We start from the raw sequence: 16,723 nt of genomic DNA on the forward strand, positions 1-16,723 counted from the left end.
TTTGTACAGGGGGGCAAAATTATATCTCTGTCTCTGGAGTCCATACCTCTCTTAATACAAGAAAGGACTTTGCTCGCTTTGGAAACCGCAGCTTGGCATTGCATGCCATTATTGAGCTTATGATCAACTAAAACCCCCAGATCCTTCTCCACTACAGATCCCCCCAGTTGTACTCCCCCTAGTATGTATGATGCATGCATATTCTTAGCCCCCAAGTGCATAACTTTACATTTATCAACATTAAACCTCATCTGCCACTCAGTCGCCCAATTAGACAGAGCATTGAGGTCGGCTTGTAAATTGGAGACATCCTGCAAGGACGTTATTCCACTGCATAGCTTGGTGTCATCTGCAAAGACAGAAATGTTACTTTTGATCTCAGACCCAATATCATTTATAAATATATTGAAAAGTAAGGGTCCCAGCACTGAACCTTGGGGTACACCACTGATAACCTTGGACCATTCAGAGTAAGAATCATTAACCACGACTCTCTGAATTCTGTCTTTCAACCAGTTTTCTATCCATTTACAAACTGATATATCCAATCCTGTAGACCTTACCTTACACATGAGCCGCATGTGCGGAACTGTATCGAACGCTTTTGCAAAATCCAAATATATCACGTCCACAGCCACGCCTCTGTCCAGGGTTTTACTTACCTCTTCACAAAAGGAAATCAGGTTTGTCTGACATCTTCTGTCTTTCATGAATCCATGTTGTTTGCTGCTTAAATAGTTTTTTTCCAGCAAGAACTCATCCATGTGGTCTTTTATTAAACGTTCCAGTATCTTCCCAACTATAGAAGTTAAACTAACAGGTCTATAGTTACTTGGTAAAGACTTTGTTCCCTTTTTAAATATGGGCACCACATTGGCCCTGCGCCAATCCAGTGGTACTATTCCTGTCTTTAATGAGTCCCTAAATATTAGATACAGTGGCTTTGAAATGACAGAGCTCAACTCACCTAGGATCCGTGGGTGGATGCCATCAGGTCCAGGTGCTTTATCCACCTTTATTCTGTCTAAATATTTCTGGACCATATCACTTTTGAGCCATTGTGGATTTGAGGCTGTGTCACTCCCACCCCCATTTTGGACATGAGCTCCCCCATGCTCCTTTGTATACACAGAGCTGAAGAAAACATTTAATAAATTTCCCTTCTCTTTGTCCCCAGTCACCCACTCTAGATTATTTTGTAAGGGGCCTACATGCTCAGACTTCACCTTTTTACTATTAATATATTTAAAGAATTTTTTGGGGTTTGTCCTACTATCTTTTGCAATCTGTCGTTCGTTTTGAATTTTTGCATCCTTGATTTCCTTTTTGCATATCCTGTTTGTGGATTTGCCTTTAATAAATAACCCTTTATAGATCAGACCAAAATGAGGGATAAATGAGGAGGAATGAGGGACAGGCACATTGCTCCAAATCAGGGACAGTCCCTCGAAATCAGGGACAGTTGGGAGCTATGGGATTAGGCCAAGCTTTATGTAATGCTCACCTAGGTGAAAACTGTGAAGGCCTGCTCTAAATTAGAACTGAAAGGCAGAACTTTTTTTGGGATAGACTAAGGAAGGGTTATAAGTTAACTCCTGTCAGCTTCCCAGTTTGTCCCATAGCCAAAAAAGGTTGTCATCAGAACTAGTGACTACATTGGAGAATTTCTCCTCTATTCCTGTTTTGATGACAACCCTAAATGTAGGAATTTCTTTCACTTTCTCTCTTGGTGATAGCAGTAAAAAAGGACAAATAGAGAGTATGAATCCAATAGAAGATTTATTTTCTCTTCCCGTTCTGGAGTATAAAAGTATTTGAATAAAATATTAGTTTATTGAATGTATTGTATAAAAGAATTAAACATATAGCATATGGAATGCATCTGTAACATTATCACTATTTGTACATATACAATACTATTGACCCAACGCGTTTCGGAGTACGTGTATCTCCTTCTTCAGTAGTGTCACTTGCCAATACATACCCCTGAAGAATGAGATATGTGTAGTCTGAAACGTGTTGGGTGCAAGAGTATTTTATACTATTATATGTACAAATAGTGATAATGTTACAGATGCATTCCATATGCTATATGTTTAATTTGTTTATACAATACATTTAATGAATTAATATTTTGTTCAAATACTTTTATACTCTTCACGTGCCTTAAAAGTCCACCACAAGGGGTTTTTGTTCGCTAGCTTCAAATACTGCATGTTGCACTAAAAAAATGCATTTAACTTAAAGGGGCAAATAAGAGAAGTTCATTGTTAGTGTTTGCAAAAGGTTTATGTTGATGTACACTTGTGTGATGACACCCCCATACAGGACAAATCATTGCGCACCATGCTGTTGTTCTCATCCACCCACAAAAAAAACGACTGACACAAGAACAGAGACCGCGCTTCAATAATTATATCATATCATGAACCGTGACCACATTCATTCAGACCAAGGTGATGCCCACAATGAACCTTCAGTCAATTACTGTGATCCACCACAAGAAAGTGAAAAATACCAGACAAGTATAATGTCAGTCCTAATAGAGATACAAATATACGTCATTTTACAAGAAATACGCCCAATACATCACACCACATCTTGATTGTAGCTCACGGTCTAAATGCAAAAAGTATAATCAATGAAACATGAACAGAAGCAATGCAATAAAAGGAATACGGTATGAAATCTTTTCAATCATTTTTTTTTTTGTTTCAGATAGAGTAAGGTAAAGTAAGTTATAACCACCTGTGTCCCATTGGGTAGGTTTCTCTATACTTCCTGGCCCACAGCCAAAACATAAATAAATATAATATATGAAAAAAAAATTCCATGGCCCGGATTCACAAAGCACTTGCGCCGACGTATCTCGAGATACGCCACGTAAGTGCAAATATGCGCCGTCGTATCTGTGCGCCGTGCCCACAAACTAAGATACGCCAGAAAATAGGCTTCATCCGACCGTAACTTGCCTACGCCGGCCTAGAGTGGGCGCATATTTAGGCTGGGCGCATTTGCCGCTCCCATTGATTTTCTAGGCACATATGCAAATGGGGGAGATACGCCGATTCACGTACGTACTTGCGCCCGGCGCATAATATACGCGGTTTGCGTAAGTCGTACGTCCGGAGTACAGTTATTCCCCATATATGAGGCGCAACCCATGCAAAGGTATGGACCAGGGAACACAAGCCGTCGTATTTTAATTTGTTTACGTTGTACGTGAATATGGCTGGGCGTAGGTTACGTTCACGCCGTAGGCAGTGATCCGTCGTATCTTAGGCATTCGTTCCGACGTGATTCTGAGCATGCACACTGGAATGCGTCCACGGGACGGCGCATGCGCCATTCGTTATTCGTATCTATCTGGCGCTTGGCCCATCATTTGCATAGGGTCACGCCTCATTAGCATGGCTCACGCCGACTTACGCCTAAGAAACCCAGCGCAGATTTGGCAGCACTGGCTTTGTAAATCCAGTGCTTGCCTCTCTGCGCTGCGCCGGCGTAGCGTAAAAAAGATACGCTACGGCGGCATAAATATGCGCCGATGTATGTGAATCCGGGCCCATGTACATAAGTATTCACAGCCTTTGCTCAATACTTTTTTGAAGCACCTTTGGCACCATTTACAGCCTCAAGTCTTTTTGAGTATGATGCTACAAGCTTGGCACACCTATTTTTGGGCAGTGTCTCCCATTCTTCTTTGTAGGACCTCTCAAGCTCCATCAGGTTGGATGTGGAGTGTCGGTGCACAGACATTTTTAGATCTCTCCAGAGATGTTCAATTGGGTTCAAGTCTGGGCTCTGGCTGGGTCTCTCAAGGACATTCACAGAGTTGTCCTGTAGCCACGCCTTTGTTATCTTGGCTGTGTGCTTAGGGTCGTTGTCCTGTTGGAAGATGAACCTTCGCCCCAGTCTGAGGTCCAGAGGGCTCTGGGGCAGGTTTTCATCAAGGATGTCCTTGTACATTTCTGCATTCCACTTTCCCTCAATCCCAACTAATCTCCCGGTTTCTGCCACTGAAAAACATCCACACAGCATGATGCTGCTACCACCATGCTTCACTGTAGGGATCAGTGGCGGCTGGTGAAGTTTTAGGATGGGGGGGACGCAAAACCCCGCCCCTCCATGTTTGGCCCATCCCACTTCATGTAAGCCACGCCCCTTATATATAACACCTACTCCGTCCCCTGTATTCCACTTGCTTCCACTTATAGTTTCAGGAGTACACAGCTCAGCATCACAGGACAGAGTATAAAGCCCCAGTATCACAGATCATGGTATAGCGCAGCCTTACAGATCGGCGCAACCAAACTGAAAAATTACACTGTTAAAAATGAGGGGTTCCCTCTATAATGAGGGGTTCCCACCTGTAAATCGCAGGTATCTGCATTCTGCAACCTGTAAATAGCACTTATCTGCATGCTGCAACCTGTAAATCGCACATATCTGCATTTTGCACCCTGTAAATAGCACATATCTGCACCCTGTAAATCGCACATCTGCATTCTGCGCCCTGTAAATCGCACATATCTGCATTCTGCACCCTGTAAATAGCACGTTCCTGCATTCTGCACCCTGTAAATAGCACATATCTACACCCTGTAAATCGCACATATCTGCATTCTGCGCCCTGTAAATCGCACATATCTGCATTCTGCACCCTGTAAAAAGCACATATCTGCATTCTGCACCCTATAAATAGCACATATCTGCATTCTGCACCCTGTAAATAGCACATATCTGCACCCTGTAAATAGCACATATCTGCATTCTGCACCCTGTAAATTGCACATATCTTCATTCAGCAACCTGTAAATAGCACATATCTGCACCCTGTAAATAGCACATATCTGCATTCTGCAACCCCCCCAATCAGGTCAGCTACAGTGCTACACTATACACACGGCAGGGGGGTGGTGGACACAGCAATCACCCCGCACCCCATAATAACACAGGGTGGCAGGGCAGACTCCTCCAGGCTCTTCTTCTTCTTCTTCTTATAAGTACAACACTACTACAAGTCCCAGCAAAAAAAGTGCATGACCACTCATCCTCCTTATAGTTCTCCATCTTCTCCTGGGGCTCAGGTGCATGCTATCCACCATCTTTGTCCAGTTTTTCTCTCACTGCTGGGACTTGTAGTCCCATAGAAGGTGGATTGCATGCACCTGAGCCCCAAGAGAAGATGGGGAACTACAAGTCCCAGCAGGTTATAATATAAGGCTCCGAGGTGGATGGGTGTCCAGACATCTATTCACCTCGGAGCCTTATATTATATTATAACCTGCTGGGACTTGTAGTTCTCCATCGTCTCCTGGGGCTCAGGTGCATGCAATCCACCATCTTTGTCCAGTTTTTCTCTCACTGCTGGGACTTGTAGTATTCCATCTTCTCCTGGGGCTCAGGTGCATGCAATCCACCATCTATGGGACTACAAGTCCCAGCAGTGAGAGAAAAACTGGACAAAGATGGTGGATAGCATGCACCTGAGCCCCTAGGGCACTGGTGTCCGGCGCCTAAGTTGAGTTTGTTAAATGACATTTTTTTTTTAAAGGGGCCATTTTAAAAAAAAAAATTTGTGACTACAGGAGGGGGGCGGCACCCGGGCGCCCCCTATTGACGGGCCGCCACTGGTAGGGATGGTATTGGCCAGGTGATAAGCAGTAGACATGTGCACTTTGCTCCAAATTCGTTTTTTTAACACATTTTTCTGAATATTTGTAAATTAAAATATTTGTAAATTCGTAAATCCAAAAACCCGAAAATCTGAAAAGTTCTTGTCGGAAATTCCGATCGCCTGTATGCAATTCCAACACACAAAAATCCTACACATGCTCGGAATCAATTTGACGCATGCTCGGAATCATTGAACTTCATTTTTCCCGACTTGTCGTAGTGTTGTACGTGACCGCGTTCTAGGCGATTGGAATTTCCGACAACATTTGTGTGACTGTGTGTATGCAAGACAAGTTTGAGCCAACATTCCATCGGAAATTCCCATCGTGTGTACGTAGCAAAAGAAGGATTTAGTTTAGTACAGTGGGGATCGAAAGTTTGGGCACCCCAGGTAAAAATGTGTATTAATGTGCATAACAAAGCCATTCTTATGATATATCAAAAAAAGTTAGATTTTATTTCCATCATTTACACTTTCAAAATGGCAGAAAACAAAAAAATAGCGTCTGCAAAGGTTTGGGCACCCTGCAGAGTTAATATCTTGTACTGCCCCCTTTGGCAAGTATCACAGCTTGTAAACGCTTTTTGTAGCCAGCCAAGAGTCTTTCAATTCTTGTTTGAGGTATCTTTGCCCATTCTTCCTTACAAAAGTCTTCCAGTTCTGTGAGATTTCTGGGCTGTCTGTCACACACTGCTCTTTTAAGGTCTATCGATAGATTTTCAATTATGTTGAGGTCAGGAGATTGTGAAGGCCATGGCAAAACCTTCAGTTTACGCCTCCTGATGTAATCCCCCGTGGATTTTGAGGTGTGTTTAGGATTATTATCCATTTGTAGAAGCCATTCTCTCTTTAACTTCAGCTTTTTCACAGATGGCATCAAGTTACCATCCAAAATTTGCTGAAATTTTATTGAATCCTTTTTTCCTTCTACTCGTGAAATGTTCCCTGGGCCACTGGCTGCAATACAACCCCAAAGCATGATTGATCCTCCCCCATGCTTAACAGTTGGACAGAGGTTCTTTTCATTAAATTCTGTGCCCTTTCTTCTCCAAACCTACCTTTGCTCATTCCGACCAAAAAGTTCTATTTTAACCTCATCGGTCCACAGAACTTGTTTCCAAAATGCATCAGGCTTGTCTATATGTTCATTTGCAAAGTTCAAACGCTAATTTTTGTGGTGAGGACGTAGAAGAGGTTTTCTTCTGATGACTCTTCCATGAAGACCATATTTGTATAAGTATCTCTTTATAGTGGAATAGTGTACCACAACTCCAGTGTCTGCCAGATCTTTCTGGAGGGATCGTGCAGTCAAACGTGGGTTTTGAATTGCTTTTCTCACAATCCTGCGAGCTGTTCTGTCTGATATTTTTCTTGGTCTTCCAGATCTTGCTTTAACTTCCACTGTTCCTGATGACTGCCATTTCTTAATTACATTCCGAACAGAGGATATTGACATCTGAAAACGCTTTTCTATTTTCTTATAGCCTTCTCCAGCTTTGTGAGCGTCAACTATTTTCTCTTTCAGTTTTCTAGACCACTGCTTAGAAGAACCCATGGTGCTGATTGTTGGGGCAAGGTCAGATGAGTCTGGGCATTTAAAACCTTTGAGATTGACATCACCGGGTCTTCCCAGACGATGATTGAGAACAATCCATGACACTGGCAGGTCTCAGCTTTGCAAAGGGGGCAGTGCATGCTATAAATTCTGCAGGGTGCTCAAATTTTTTCGTTTTCTGTAATTTTGAAAGTGTAAATGATGGAAATAAAATCAAACTTTTTTTGACATATAAGAATGTCTAATCTGTAATTTGATGCCTTTTGGAGATTTTTCCATCTTTCCTTGGCTTCGTTATGCACATTAATACACATTTTTCCCTGGGGTGCCCAAACTTTCGATCCCCACTGTAAATGCAGTGCTTTTAGTGATTGTACATATTGTAATATTATTATTGATATATTATAAAAAAGCATGTATTTTTTGTATTTACAGTATAGACAAAGATTGTGTGAAACGGAAAGAAAATGAAACCTTTAAAATTGTCGGAGGGAATAATAATCTCACAGCCTGCATCCGGGGAAACTGTAGGAATTATAATATATATACAATAGGTAAGATGTCATTTCTACATCAGGTGTGTGCTGTAGACAGGTGCTAATAGATGGTAATAAAATAATATTTTCTTAGGCTGTGTTCCTATATCTGTCTGTCTCTACTGCTCCTCTGCGTGGGATCTATGGTATAACACTGTTCAGAGGGTGGTGGATCAATGGCTTGCAGGCATTCAGGTTTGGAAGTGGAAGTTAAAGCAAGATCTGAAAGACCAAGAAAAATATCAGACAGAACAGCTTGCAGGATTGTGAGAAAAGCAATTCAAAACCCACGTTTGACTGCACGATCCCTCCAGAAAGATCTGGCAGAATTGGTGTCATTGGCAGCAACTGCTAGCACTGGTGTGAGTGGCCACAATAACCCCCTTTCTTTGGTGGTCAGTGGTAGTAATGTTAACCCTTCGGCATTAGTTGTCACTAGCAGGCTGAAAAAAAAACTTCCCCAGCATTCTTAGTCAATGACTGGCTTTAAATATCCCACACTGGTGGTCAGTGGCTAGCTGTAAAAATAACCTCCCTCCCCAGCAGTGGTGTAGCGTGGGTTGTCAGCGCCCGGGGCAAGGCAAGAAATTTGCGCCCCCCTAACATATGGACTTTTAGCATTCCCTGAGTCCCTTCCATTCTTACAATAGTACTGACCAACCAAATTCCTACAATGACCACTACACTGACCTACATGATTCCTAGACTGATCACTACACTTACCTAACTGTCCACTGCACAGACCTACCCGATTCCAGTGCTGACCACTACACTGACTAACCTGATTCCTATACTGACCACTACACTGACCTAACTGATCACTAAACTGTCCACTACAATAGACACTAAACTGTCCACACTACACTAAACTGATCTCTACACTGTCCACTGACTGACCACTACAATACACACTACACTGACCACTGCAAGACAGATTATCCTACACTGACCACTGCAACACAGATTATCCTACACTGACCACTGCAATACAGACTACACTACACTGACCACTGACTGACCACTACAATACACACTACACTGACCACTGCAACACAGACTACACTACACTGACCACTGACTGACCACTACAATACACACTACACTGACCACTGCAACACAGACTACACTACACTGACCACTGCAACACAGATTATCCTACACTGACCACTGCAACACAGATTATCCTACACTGACCACTGCAACACAGACTGCGCTGACCACTGCAACACAGATTATCCTACACTGACCACTGCAATACAGAGTACACTACACTGACCACTGCAACACAGACTACACTACACTACACTGACCACTGCAACACACACTACACTGACCACTGCAACACACACTACACTACACTGACCACTGCAACACACACTACACTGACCACTACAACACAGACTACACTACACTGACCACTGCAACACAGTCTACACTACACTGACCACTGCAACACACACTACACTACACTGACCACTGCAACACACACTACACTGACCACTACAACACAGACTACACTACACTGACCACTGCAACACAGACTACACTACACTGACCACTGCAACAGACACTACACTGAACACTGCAACCCAGACTACACTGACCACTGCAACACAGACTATACTACACTGACCACTGCAACACAGACTATACTACACTGACCACTGCAACACAGACTATACTACACTGACCACTGCAACACAGACTACACTACACTACACTGACCACTGCCACACACACTACACTGACCACTGCCACACACACTACACTGACCACTGCAACACACACTACACTGACCAATGCAACACACACTACACTGACCACTACAACACACACTACACTGACCACTGCAACAGACACTACACTGACCACTGCAACAGACACTACACTGACCACTGCAACAGACTAAACTACACTAACCACTGCAACACAGACTACACTACACTGACCACTGTAACACACACTACATTGACCACTGCAACACACACTTCACTACAACACACACTACACAACACTGACTACTGCAACAGACACCACACTGACCACTGCAACACAAACTACACTGACCACTGCAACACAGACTACACTACACTGACCACTGCAACACACACTACACTACAACACACACTACACTGACCACTGCAACACACACTACACTGACCACTACAACACACACTACACTACAACACACACTACACTAAACTGACCACTGCAACACACACTACACTGACCACTACAACACACACTACACTACAACACACACTACACTAAACTGACCACTGCAACACACACTACACTGACCACTGCAACAGACACTACACTGACCACTGCAACACAGACTATACTACACTGAACACTGCAACACACACTACACTGAGGTGGCGGCCCGTCCATAGAGGGCGCCCGGGCGCCGCCCCCCCTTCCCCAGTCAGTAAAAAAAAAAAAAAAATATCTAAAAAAAAAAAAAAAAAAAATTTAAACATGTCCCTTTAAGGAATTTTTTTCCCCAAAAAAGGTCCTTGGCTGCATTGTGTCCGAGCGCCGGGCACGGTGCAGTGGGGATAGCGCCACGTCTGTGCAATCACGGGATTGCAGACGAGGCGCTACATTGGCACAAAAAAAACGCCTTTGTGGCGTTCTCCATCGCGCCACTTGCTTCCGGCGCGATGGACTGTATTGTTATTATGGCTGGGCGGGGACACACTTTCTGTGTGCACCCGCCCGTCTCTGTGCTGCTAGTCCCGACGTCACAGGAAGAACAGGAAGTGACGTCGGGACTCTCGAGCTCAGTGCGCCTGGTGGAACAGGTAAGCCATCCATGCAAGAAGGTTAAGAAATTCTGCTTTAAAAAAATCAAATAGTTTATGGACAGACAAGGTTGTCTACTGCCAGTGGGTACACAGTACTAGATTAAATCCCCCTAGCGTTTCTATGTCTTAGTAGTGAACGTAGATAAGGCAAGCTATGGAATTTTCTGTACATAATTTATTTTACCTCTGAGCCGTCTCTCCAGTACAGTATCTCAAATGAAGTATTAGAAAGTTATAGGAAACACATATTTTCAAGTTTAAATATGATACCAATGAGGTATTTTATTAGTCCACGCTGGGAGTAAAATAAATTGCAATATATCAACATTATCTGCAGTTAAACTTTGGCAAATGTCTCTTTTCTCATGGTACCAATACAACTTGCTGTCCAACAACAAAGAAAGAAAAAATGTAATTCCTGCAATTATTTTCGTCATATTCGCTTGAATTGTTCTCCTTTGTTCTTCTGAGCACTTAAAAATAATGTATTACATCGTGTATTATAGTAGGTTTTAGGGTTACATTTGATGGAACGGCACAGTGACTGCGTTTGATGGCATGGCACAGCGGCTGCGTTTGATGGCATGGCACAGTGACTGCGTTTGATGGCATGGCACAGTGGTGCGAAATGATGGCATAGTGACTGCATTTGATGGCATGGCACAGTGGTGATAATTGATGGCACAGTGGCTGCGTTTGATGTCATGGCACAGTGACTGCATTTGATGGCATGGCACAGTGGTGATAATTGATGGCACAGTGGCTGCGTTTGATGGCATGGCACAGTGGTGACAATTGATGGCACAGTGGCTGCGTTTGATGGCATGGCACAGCGGCTGCGTTTGATGGCATGGCACAGTGACTGCGTTTGATGGCATGGCACAGTGGTGCGAATTGATAGCATAGTGACTGCATTCGATGGCATGGCACAGTGGTGATAATTGATGGCACAGTGGCTGCGTTTGATGGCATGGCACAGTGACTGCATTTGATGGCATGGCACAGTGGTGATAATTGATGGCACAGTGGCTGCGTTTGATGGCATGGCACAGTGGTGACAATTGATGGCACAGTGGCTGCGTTTGATGGCATGGCACAGCAGCTGCGTTTGATGGCATGGCACAGTGACTGCGTTTGATGGCATGGCACAGTGGTGCGAATTGATGGCATAGTGACCATTTGATGGCATGGCACAGTGGTGATAATTGATGGCACAGTGACTTCATTTGATGGCATGGCACAGTGGTGATAATTGATGGCACAGTGGCTGCGTTTGATGGTATGGCACAGTGGTGACAATTGATGCCACAGTGGCTGCATTTGATGGGCACAGTGAGGCTGCAATTTTTTTCTTTTTTATGTTTGCGCCCCCCCAGAAATTTTGAGCACCAGCCGCCACTGAGTCACTGACCACTGCAACACAGACTATACTACACTGAACACTGCAACACACACTACACTGACCACTGCAACACAAACTACACTGACCACTGCAACACACACTACACTGACCACTGCAACACACACTACACTGAGTGACCACTGCAACACACACTACACTACACTGACCACTGCAACACAGACTACACTACACTGACCACTGCAACACACACCCTGCAACTAACATAGCAATATTCCATGTTTTATCTCCATAGGCTACCATAATTACCATTTTGTCTATTCACTGGTTGTGCTATAAGAGGCTATGCCAATGTGTCTACAATTTCATCACATTGCGAGTTTGTATACATGTGATTTTCCTAATAAAAAAATGCTTTTCTCTTGTGGGGTTATTTTTTCATACCCAAACATTTGTGTGTATTTGATATAATGCAGGTACCTCACTTCATACACATGCACTGTATTTTTGGAAATGTGGAATGTGGAATAAGCTTAAGCGGTCAGGTCATACAGTCATGGATCCAACCACCTCCTAAGATCTGTAGCCATCTTTATTCTTTCTAGCAGATATTGGAGTGCTTTGGTATATAAATGTTTGCCATTCTCATAGAGAAGCTGTTCTTTAACATGTAAACCTTTAAAAGTACTATTTTATTTTATATTTTTTGTGGACAAGGAACCCATATTTAATATAAGTTTTTCTCTGATCTGATATTCACTAACATCTCATAATGCTTCTATATTTTTAGTTTGTACCTGCGTTATGCATGTTATTTCTTAAATTTTTTAAATCTGTTGTAAAAAGAAAGTGTGCTGTAAAACATTAGAAGCTTTCAGTAAATGATTTATAGAAGCAGTAGGGCAGAATTGCACTTACTTTAATCTCTAAGGCCTCGTACAGACGAGGGGACATGTCCAATGAAAACGGTCCGCGGACCGTTTTCATCGGACATGTCTGCTCGGAGATTTCGGTCTGATGGTTGTACACACCATCAAACCGAAATCCCTGTGGACAGGATAAGCGGAGAAGGCGCGGCCACGTCACCGCATATCCTGTCCGACAATGACGCTGCGACGTGCGCGACCCTAGAAGGTCAATGCTTCCACGCATGCGTCGAATCACTTTGACGCATGCGAGGGCTTTCGGCCGAGCGGACATGTCCGGTGAGTCGTACAGACGACCGAACATGTCCGCAGAAACTAGTCCGCGGACCAGTTTCAGCAAACATTTTCGGTCATGTGTACGAGGCCTAACCGACGTTCTTGGTAATGAAGGATTCTCAGGCAGCAAACGAGCTCAGGCTGCACATTGTGGGGGCCGGTGTTCTGACAAGAAAAGCCGCAGCTGGTGCCCGAGGGCCCGAGGAGCCTTGTCTCACGGGAGCTGAGCTGAAGGCGTCTGGTGCGCCAAAATGACGTTAGCGCCGAGACCTGCCTGATTTGCTTGATCAATCAGATCCATGGAACGGAGGAGGAGGCGAGGGACACAGAGTAGTGTGTACAGCCGCGGCATTCGGCTCCTCATCCGACCATTCATCCACCACGGCTACCAGGCTCTGCGAGTGCTCAGCAAGGGATTGCATGGTTCGTTACGGTCGGCGGTCGGAACCCGGGCCGTTCCCGTACATCAAAGGTGGTGAGAACAGCAGAGGAGCAGCTGTATGTGCGGTTGTAGGTGCTTTGGCTCACCATTCATATTTACCGCCACCGCTAACACCGCCAACACTGTAGGAGGAACAGGAAAGCCACACAGGCACATGACCCCATTCGCCCAATCACAGGGGCAGCCGGAGCCTAAACATGGCGGCTGGAGCGCAGGCCGCAGAGACACAGGAAATAAAAAGTTTGGGGGACACGGACAGAGCCAGAATTGCGCCCCCCTAAAATGTTGCGCCCGGGGCCAATGGTCCCCCTGCCCCCCCCCACTGCTCCCCAGCATTAGTGGTCAGTGGCTAGCTGTAAAAATAACCTCCATTCCCAGCATTGGTGGTCAGTGGCTAGCTGTAAAAAATAACCTCCCTCCCCAGCATTAGTGGTCAGTGGCTAGCTGTAAAAATAACCTCCCTCCCCAGCATTGGTGGTCAGTGGCTAGCTGCAAAAATAACCTCCCTCCCCAGCATTAGTGGTCAGTGGCTAGCTGTAAAAATAACCTCCCTCCCCAGCATTGGTGGTCAGTGGCTAGCTGCAAAAATAACCTCCCTCCCCAGCATTAGTGGTCAGTGGCTAGCTGTAAAAATAACCTCCCTCCCCAGCATTAGTGGTCAGTGGCTAGCTGTTTAAATGTCTCCCTCCCCAGCATTGGTGGTCAGTGGCTAGCTGTGAGAATAACCTTCCTCCCAGCATTGGTGATCAGTGGCTAGCTGTGAGAAAAACCTTCCTCCCCAGCATTGGTGGTCAGTGGCTAGCTGTGAAAGTAACCTTCCTCCCCAGCATTGGTGGTCAGTGGCTAGCTGTGAAAATAACCTTCCTCCCCAGCATTGGTGGTCAGTAGCTAGCTGTGAAAATAACCTTCCTCCCCAGCATTAGTGGTCAGTAGCTAGCTGTGAAAATAACCTCCCTTCCAGCATTGGTGGCCAGTGGTAGGTCAGTATTAGTAATGTTAACCCATTCAGCATTGGTGATCGGTGATTTGCTGTAATAATAACCCCCCAGAATTGATGGTTAGTGGCTATCTGTAAAAATAGCCCCTCTCCCCAACATTGGTGGTAAATAGCTATCTGTAATAATAAATACCTCCCTCAGCATTGATGCTCAGTGTTTACTTACCTGAACTACCTAAACACACACTCCCACTCTGAGTTTTCTCACCCAGTCCAGCTGGGACTATAGGTCAACTGTTGGGTGGGGAACACTCTGCTTGACAGTTCCAGTATATTAGAGCTTTGTGGTCCATGTAACCAAGGCCATGTTAGGGACAGGTCTTTTGCATACATTCTGTGTGCTAAAAGGTGTCCCTCTTTATCATTTGAGAAATCTGGGAAGTTTGCTCTAAGTGGTGGCACCCAATGTGAACCACCCACCACCCCAGGTATATGACTGACACCTTGTATCACTTTGAAAAAAAAAATGGACAGGTCAGCTTTTGTTTTAAAGCTGAACTTCAAGCAATAAAATAAGTGCACAGATAAAAATAAATAAATATATAGGGGCAGATCCACAAAGATCTGCCCCGGCGCATCGTATCCGAGATACGCTACGCCGCCGTACCTTACCTGGCTTTAAATCAAATCCATAAAGAATTTGCGCCGTAAGTTACGGTGGCGTAGTGTATCTCAAGCGGTGTAACGGCACGGAATTTAAATCGGCGATTAGGGGGCGTGTTTCATTTTAATGAAGCGCGTCCCCGCGCCGAATGAACTGCGCATGCGCCGTCCCTAAATTTCCCGCCATGCATTGCGCTAAATGACATCGCAAGGACGTCAATTTTTTTTAACATAGACGTGAATTACGTCCATCCCGATTCACGGACAACTTACGCAAACAAAAATAAAATTCAAAATAAACGCGGGAACGAGGGCCATACTTAACATGGCAAGTCTAACTATACGCCACGAAATACCAGCTTTAACTATACGCCGGAAAAAGCCGACTAGAGACGGCGTAAAGGAATGCGCCGGCCGCTCGTACGTTCGTGGATCGTCGGAAATAGCTAATTTGCATACTCGACGCGGAAAGCGGCGTGAACGCCACCCAGCGGACGCCGAAAGAATTGCATCTTAGATCCGAAGGCGTACGAAGACGTAAGCCTGCCGTCGTATCTTGTTTTGAGGATTCAAAACAACGATGCGACGGGGGTAATTTGAAAGTACGCCGGTGTATCAGTAGATACGCCGACGTACTCGCTCTGTGGATCTGCCCCATACTGTATATGATATGAGCACGTAAACTATTGAATGCAGTAAATAAAGTCAAATTCACCAAAAAATTAACGATGATGTGGTATTTACCACAAAATGAAAAATGTGGCTTTAAATATCGTCAAAAAACATGCAGTAAGCTCTTAAGTCCAATTCACAAACTGAACAGAGAATAAAAAACATACAGGGCCAAATCCTCAGCCAGGCGGCGTAACTTAACTTTTTCCATTTAAGTTACGCCGCCGCAAATTTCCCAAGTTAGTGCCCGATCCACAAAGCACTTACCTGGGAATTTGCAGCGGTGTAACTTAAATTCCGCCGGCGCAAGGCGTTCCTCTTCTCCAGGGGGCGATTACCATTTAAATGAGGCGCGCTCCCGCGCCGGCCGTACTGCGCATGCTCGTGACGTCATTTTCCCGACGTGCATAGCGCGAAATTACGTTACGCCGGGCTTTGTGGATTGCGACGGGACAATAAAGTTGCGTCGGGTAAAAAAAAAGATACGGCGCCAAAAAAAAAATTTAAATTTAAAAAAAATCGCGTCGCGAGCAAGAAAGGTCTGTTTTTACAAGGTGTAAACAGTTTACACCTTGTAAAAGCAGCCCTAATTTTGCGTTTGCAAAATATAACTTACGGAGAAAAAACGAAGCTGAAGAGCTTTGTGGATCTCTGTAAGTCCTAATTTGCATACCCGAGGCGGCATTTTGACGCGAAATGCCCCCAGCGGCGGATGCGGTACTGCATCCTAAGATCCGACAGTGTAATTCAATTACACATGTCGGATCTTCGTCCTAACTATGGGAAACTGATTCTGTGGATCAGTTCCATAGATAGAAACAGGGATACGACGGAGTAACAGCAGTTACTCCGTCGTATCTCTTTTG

At 44.6% G+C, this 16,723-nt stretch overlaps 1 protein-coding gene across 1 annotated transcript in view; it reads left to right on the top strand.

The window, feature by feature from the left end:
• The window catches only part of IL7R (interleukin 7 receptor), a 75,128-nt gene that overhangs the window by 16,850 nt on the left and 41,555 nt on the right, over nt 1-16,723 (top strand). Inside the window, exon 4 of the mRNA XM_040338295.1 lies at nt 7,671-7,789. Coding sequence (XP_040194229.1) covers nt 7,671-7,789 — 119 coding nt within the window. The remainder of the gene's footprint in view (nt 1-7,670; nt 7,790-16,723) is intronic.

The sequence above is a fragment of the Rana temporaria genome, chromosome 1 (assembly GCF_905171775.1).
Source record: "Rana temporaria chromosome 1, aRanTem1.1, whole genome shotgun sequence".
Taxonomy (NCBI): domain Eukaryota; kingdom Metazoa; phylum Chordata; class Amphibia; order Anura; family Ranidae; genus Rana; species Rana temporaria.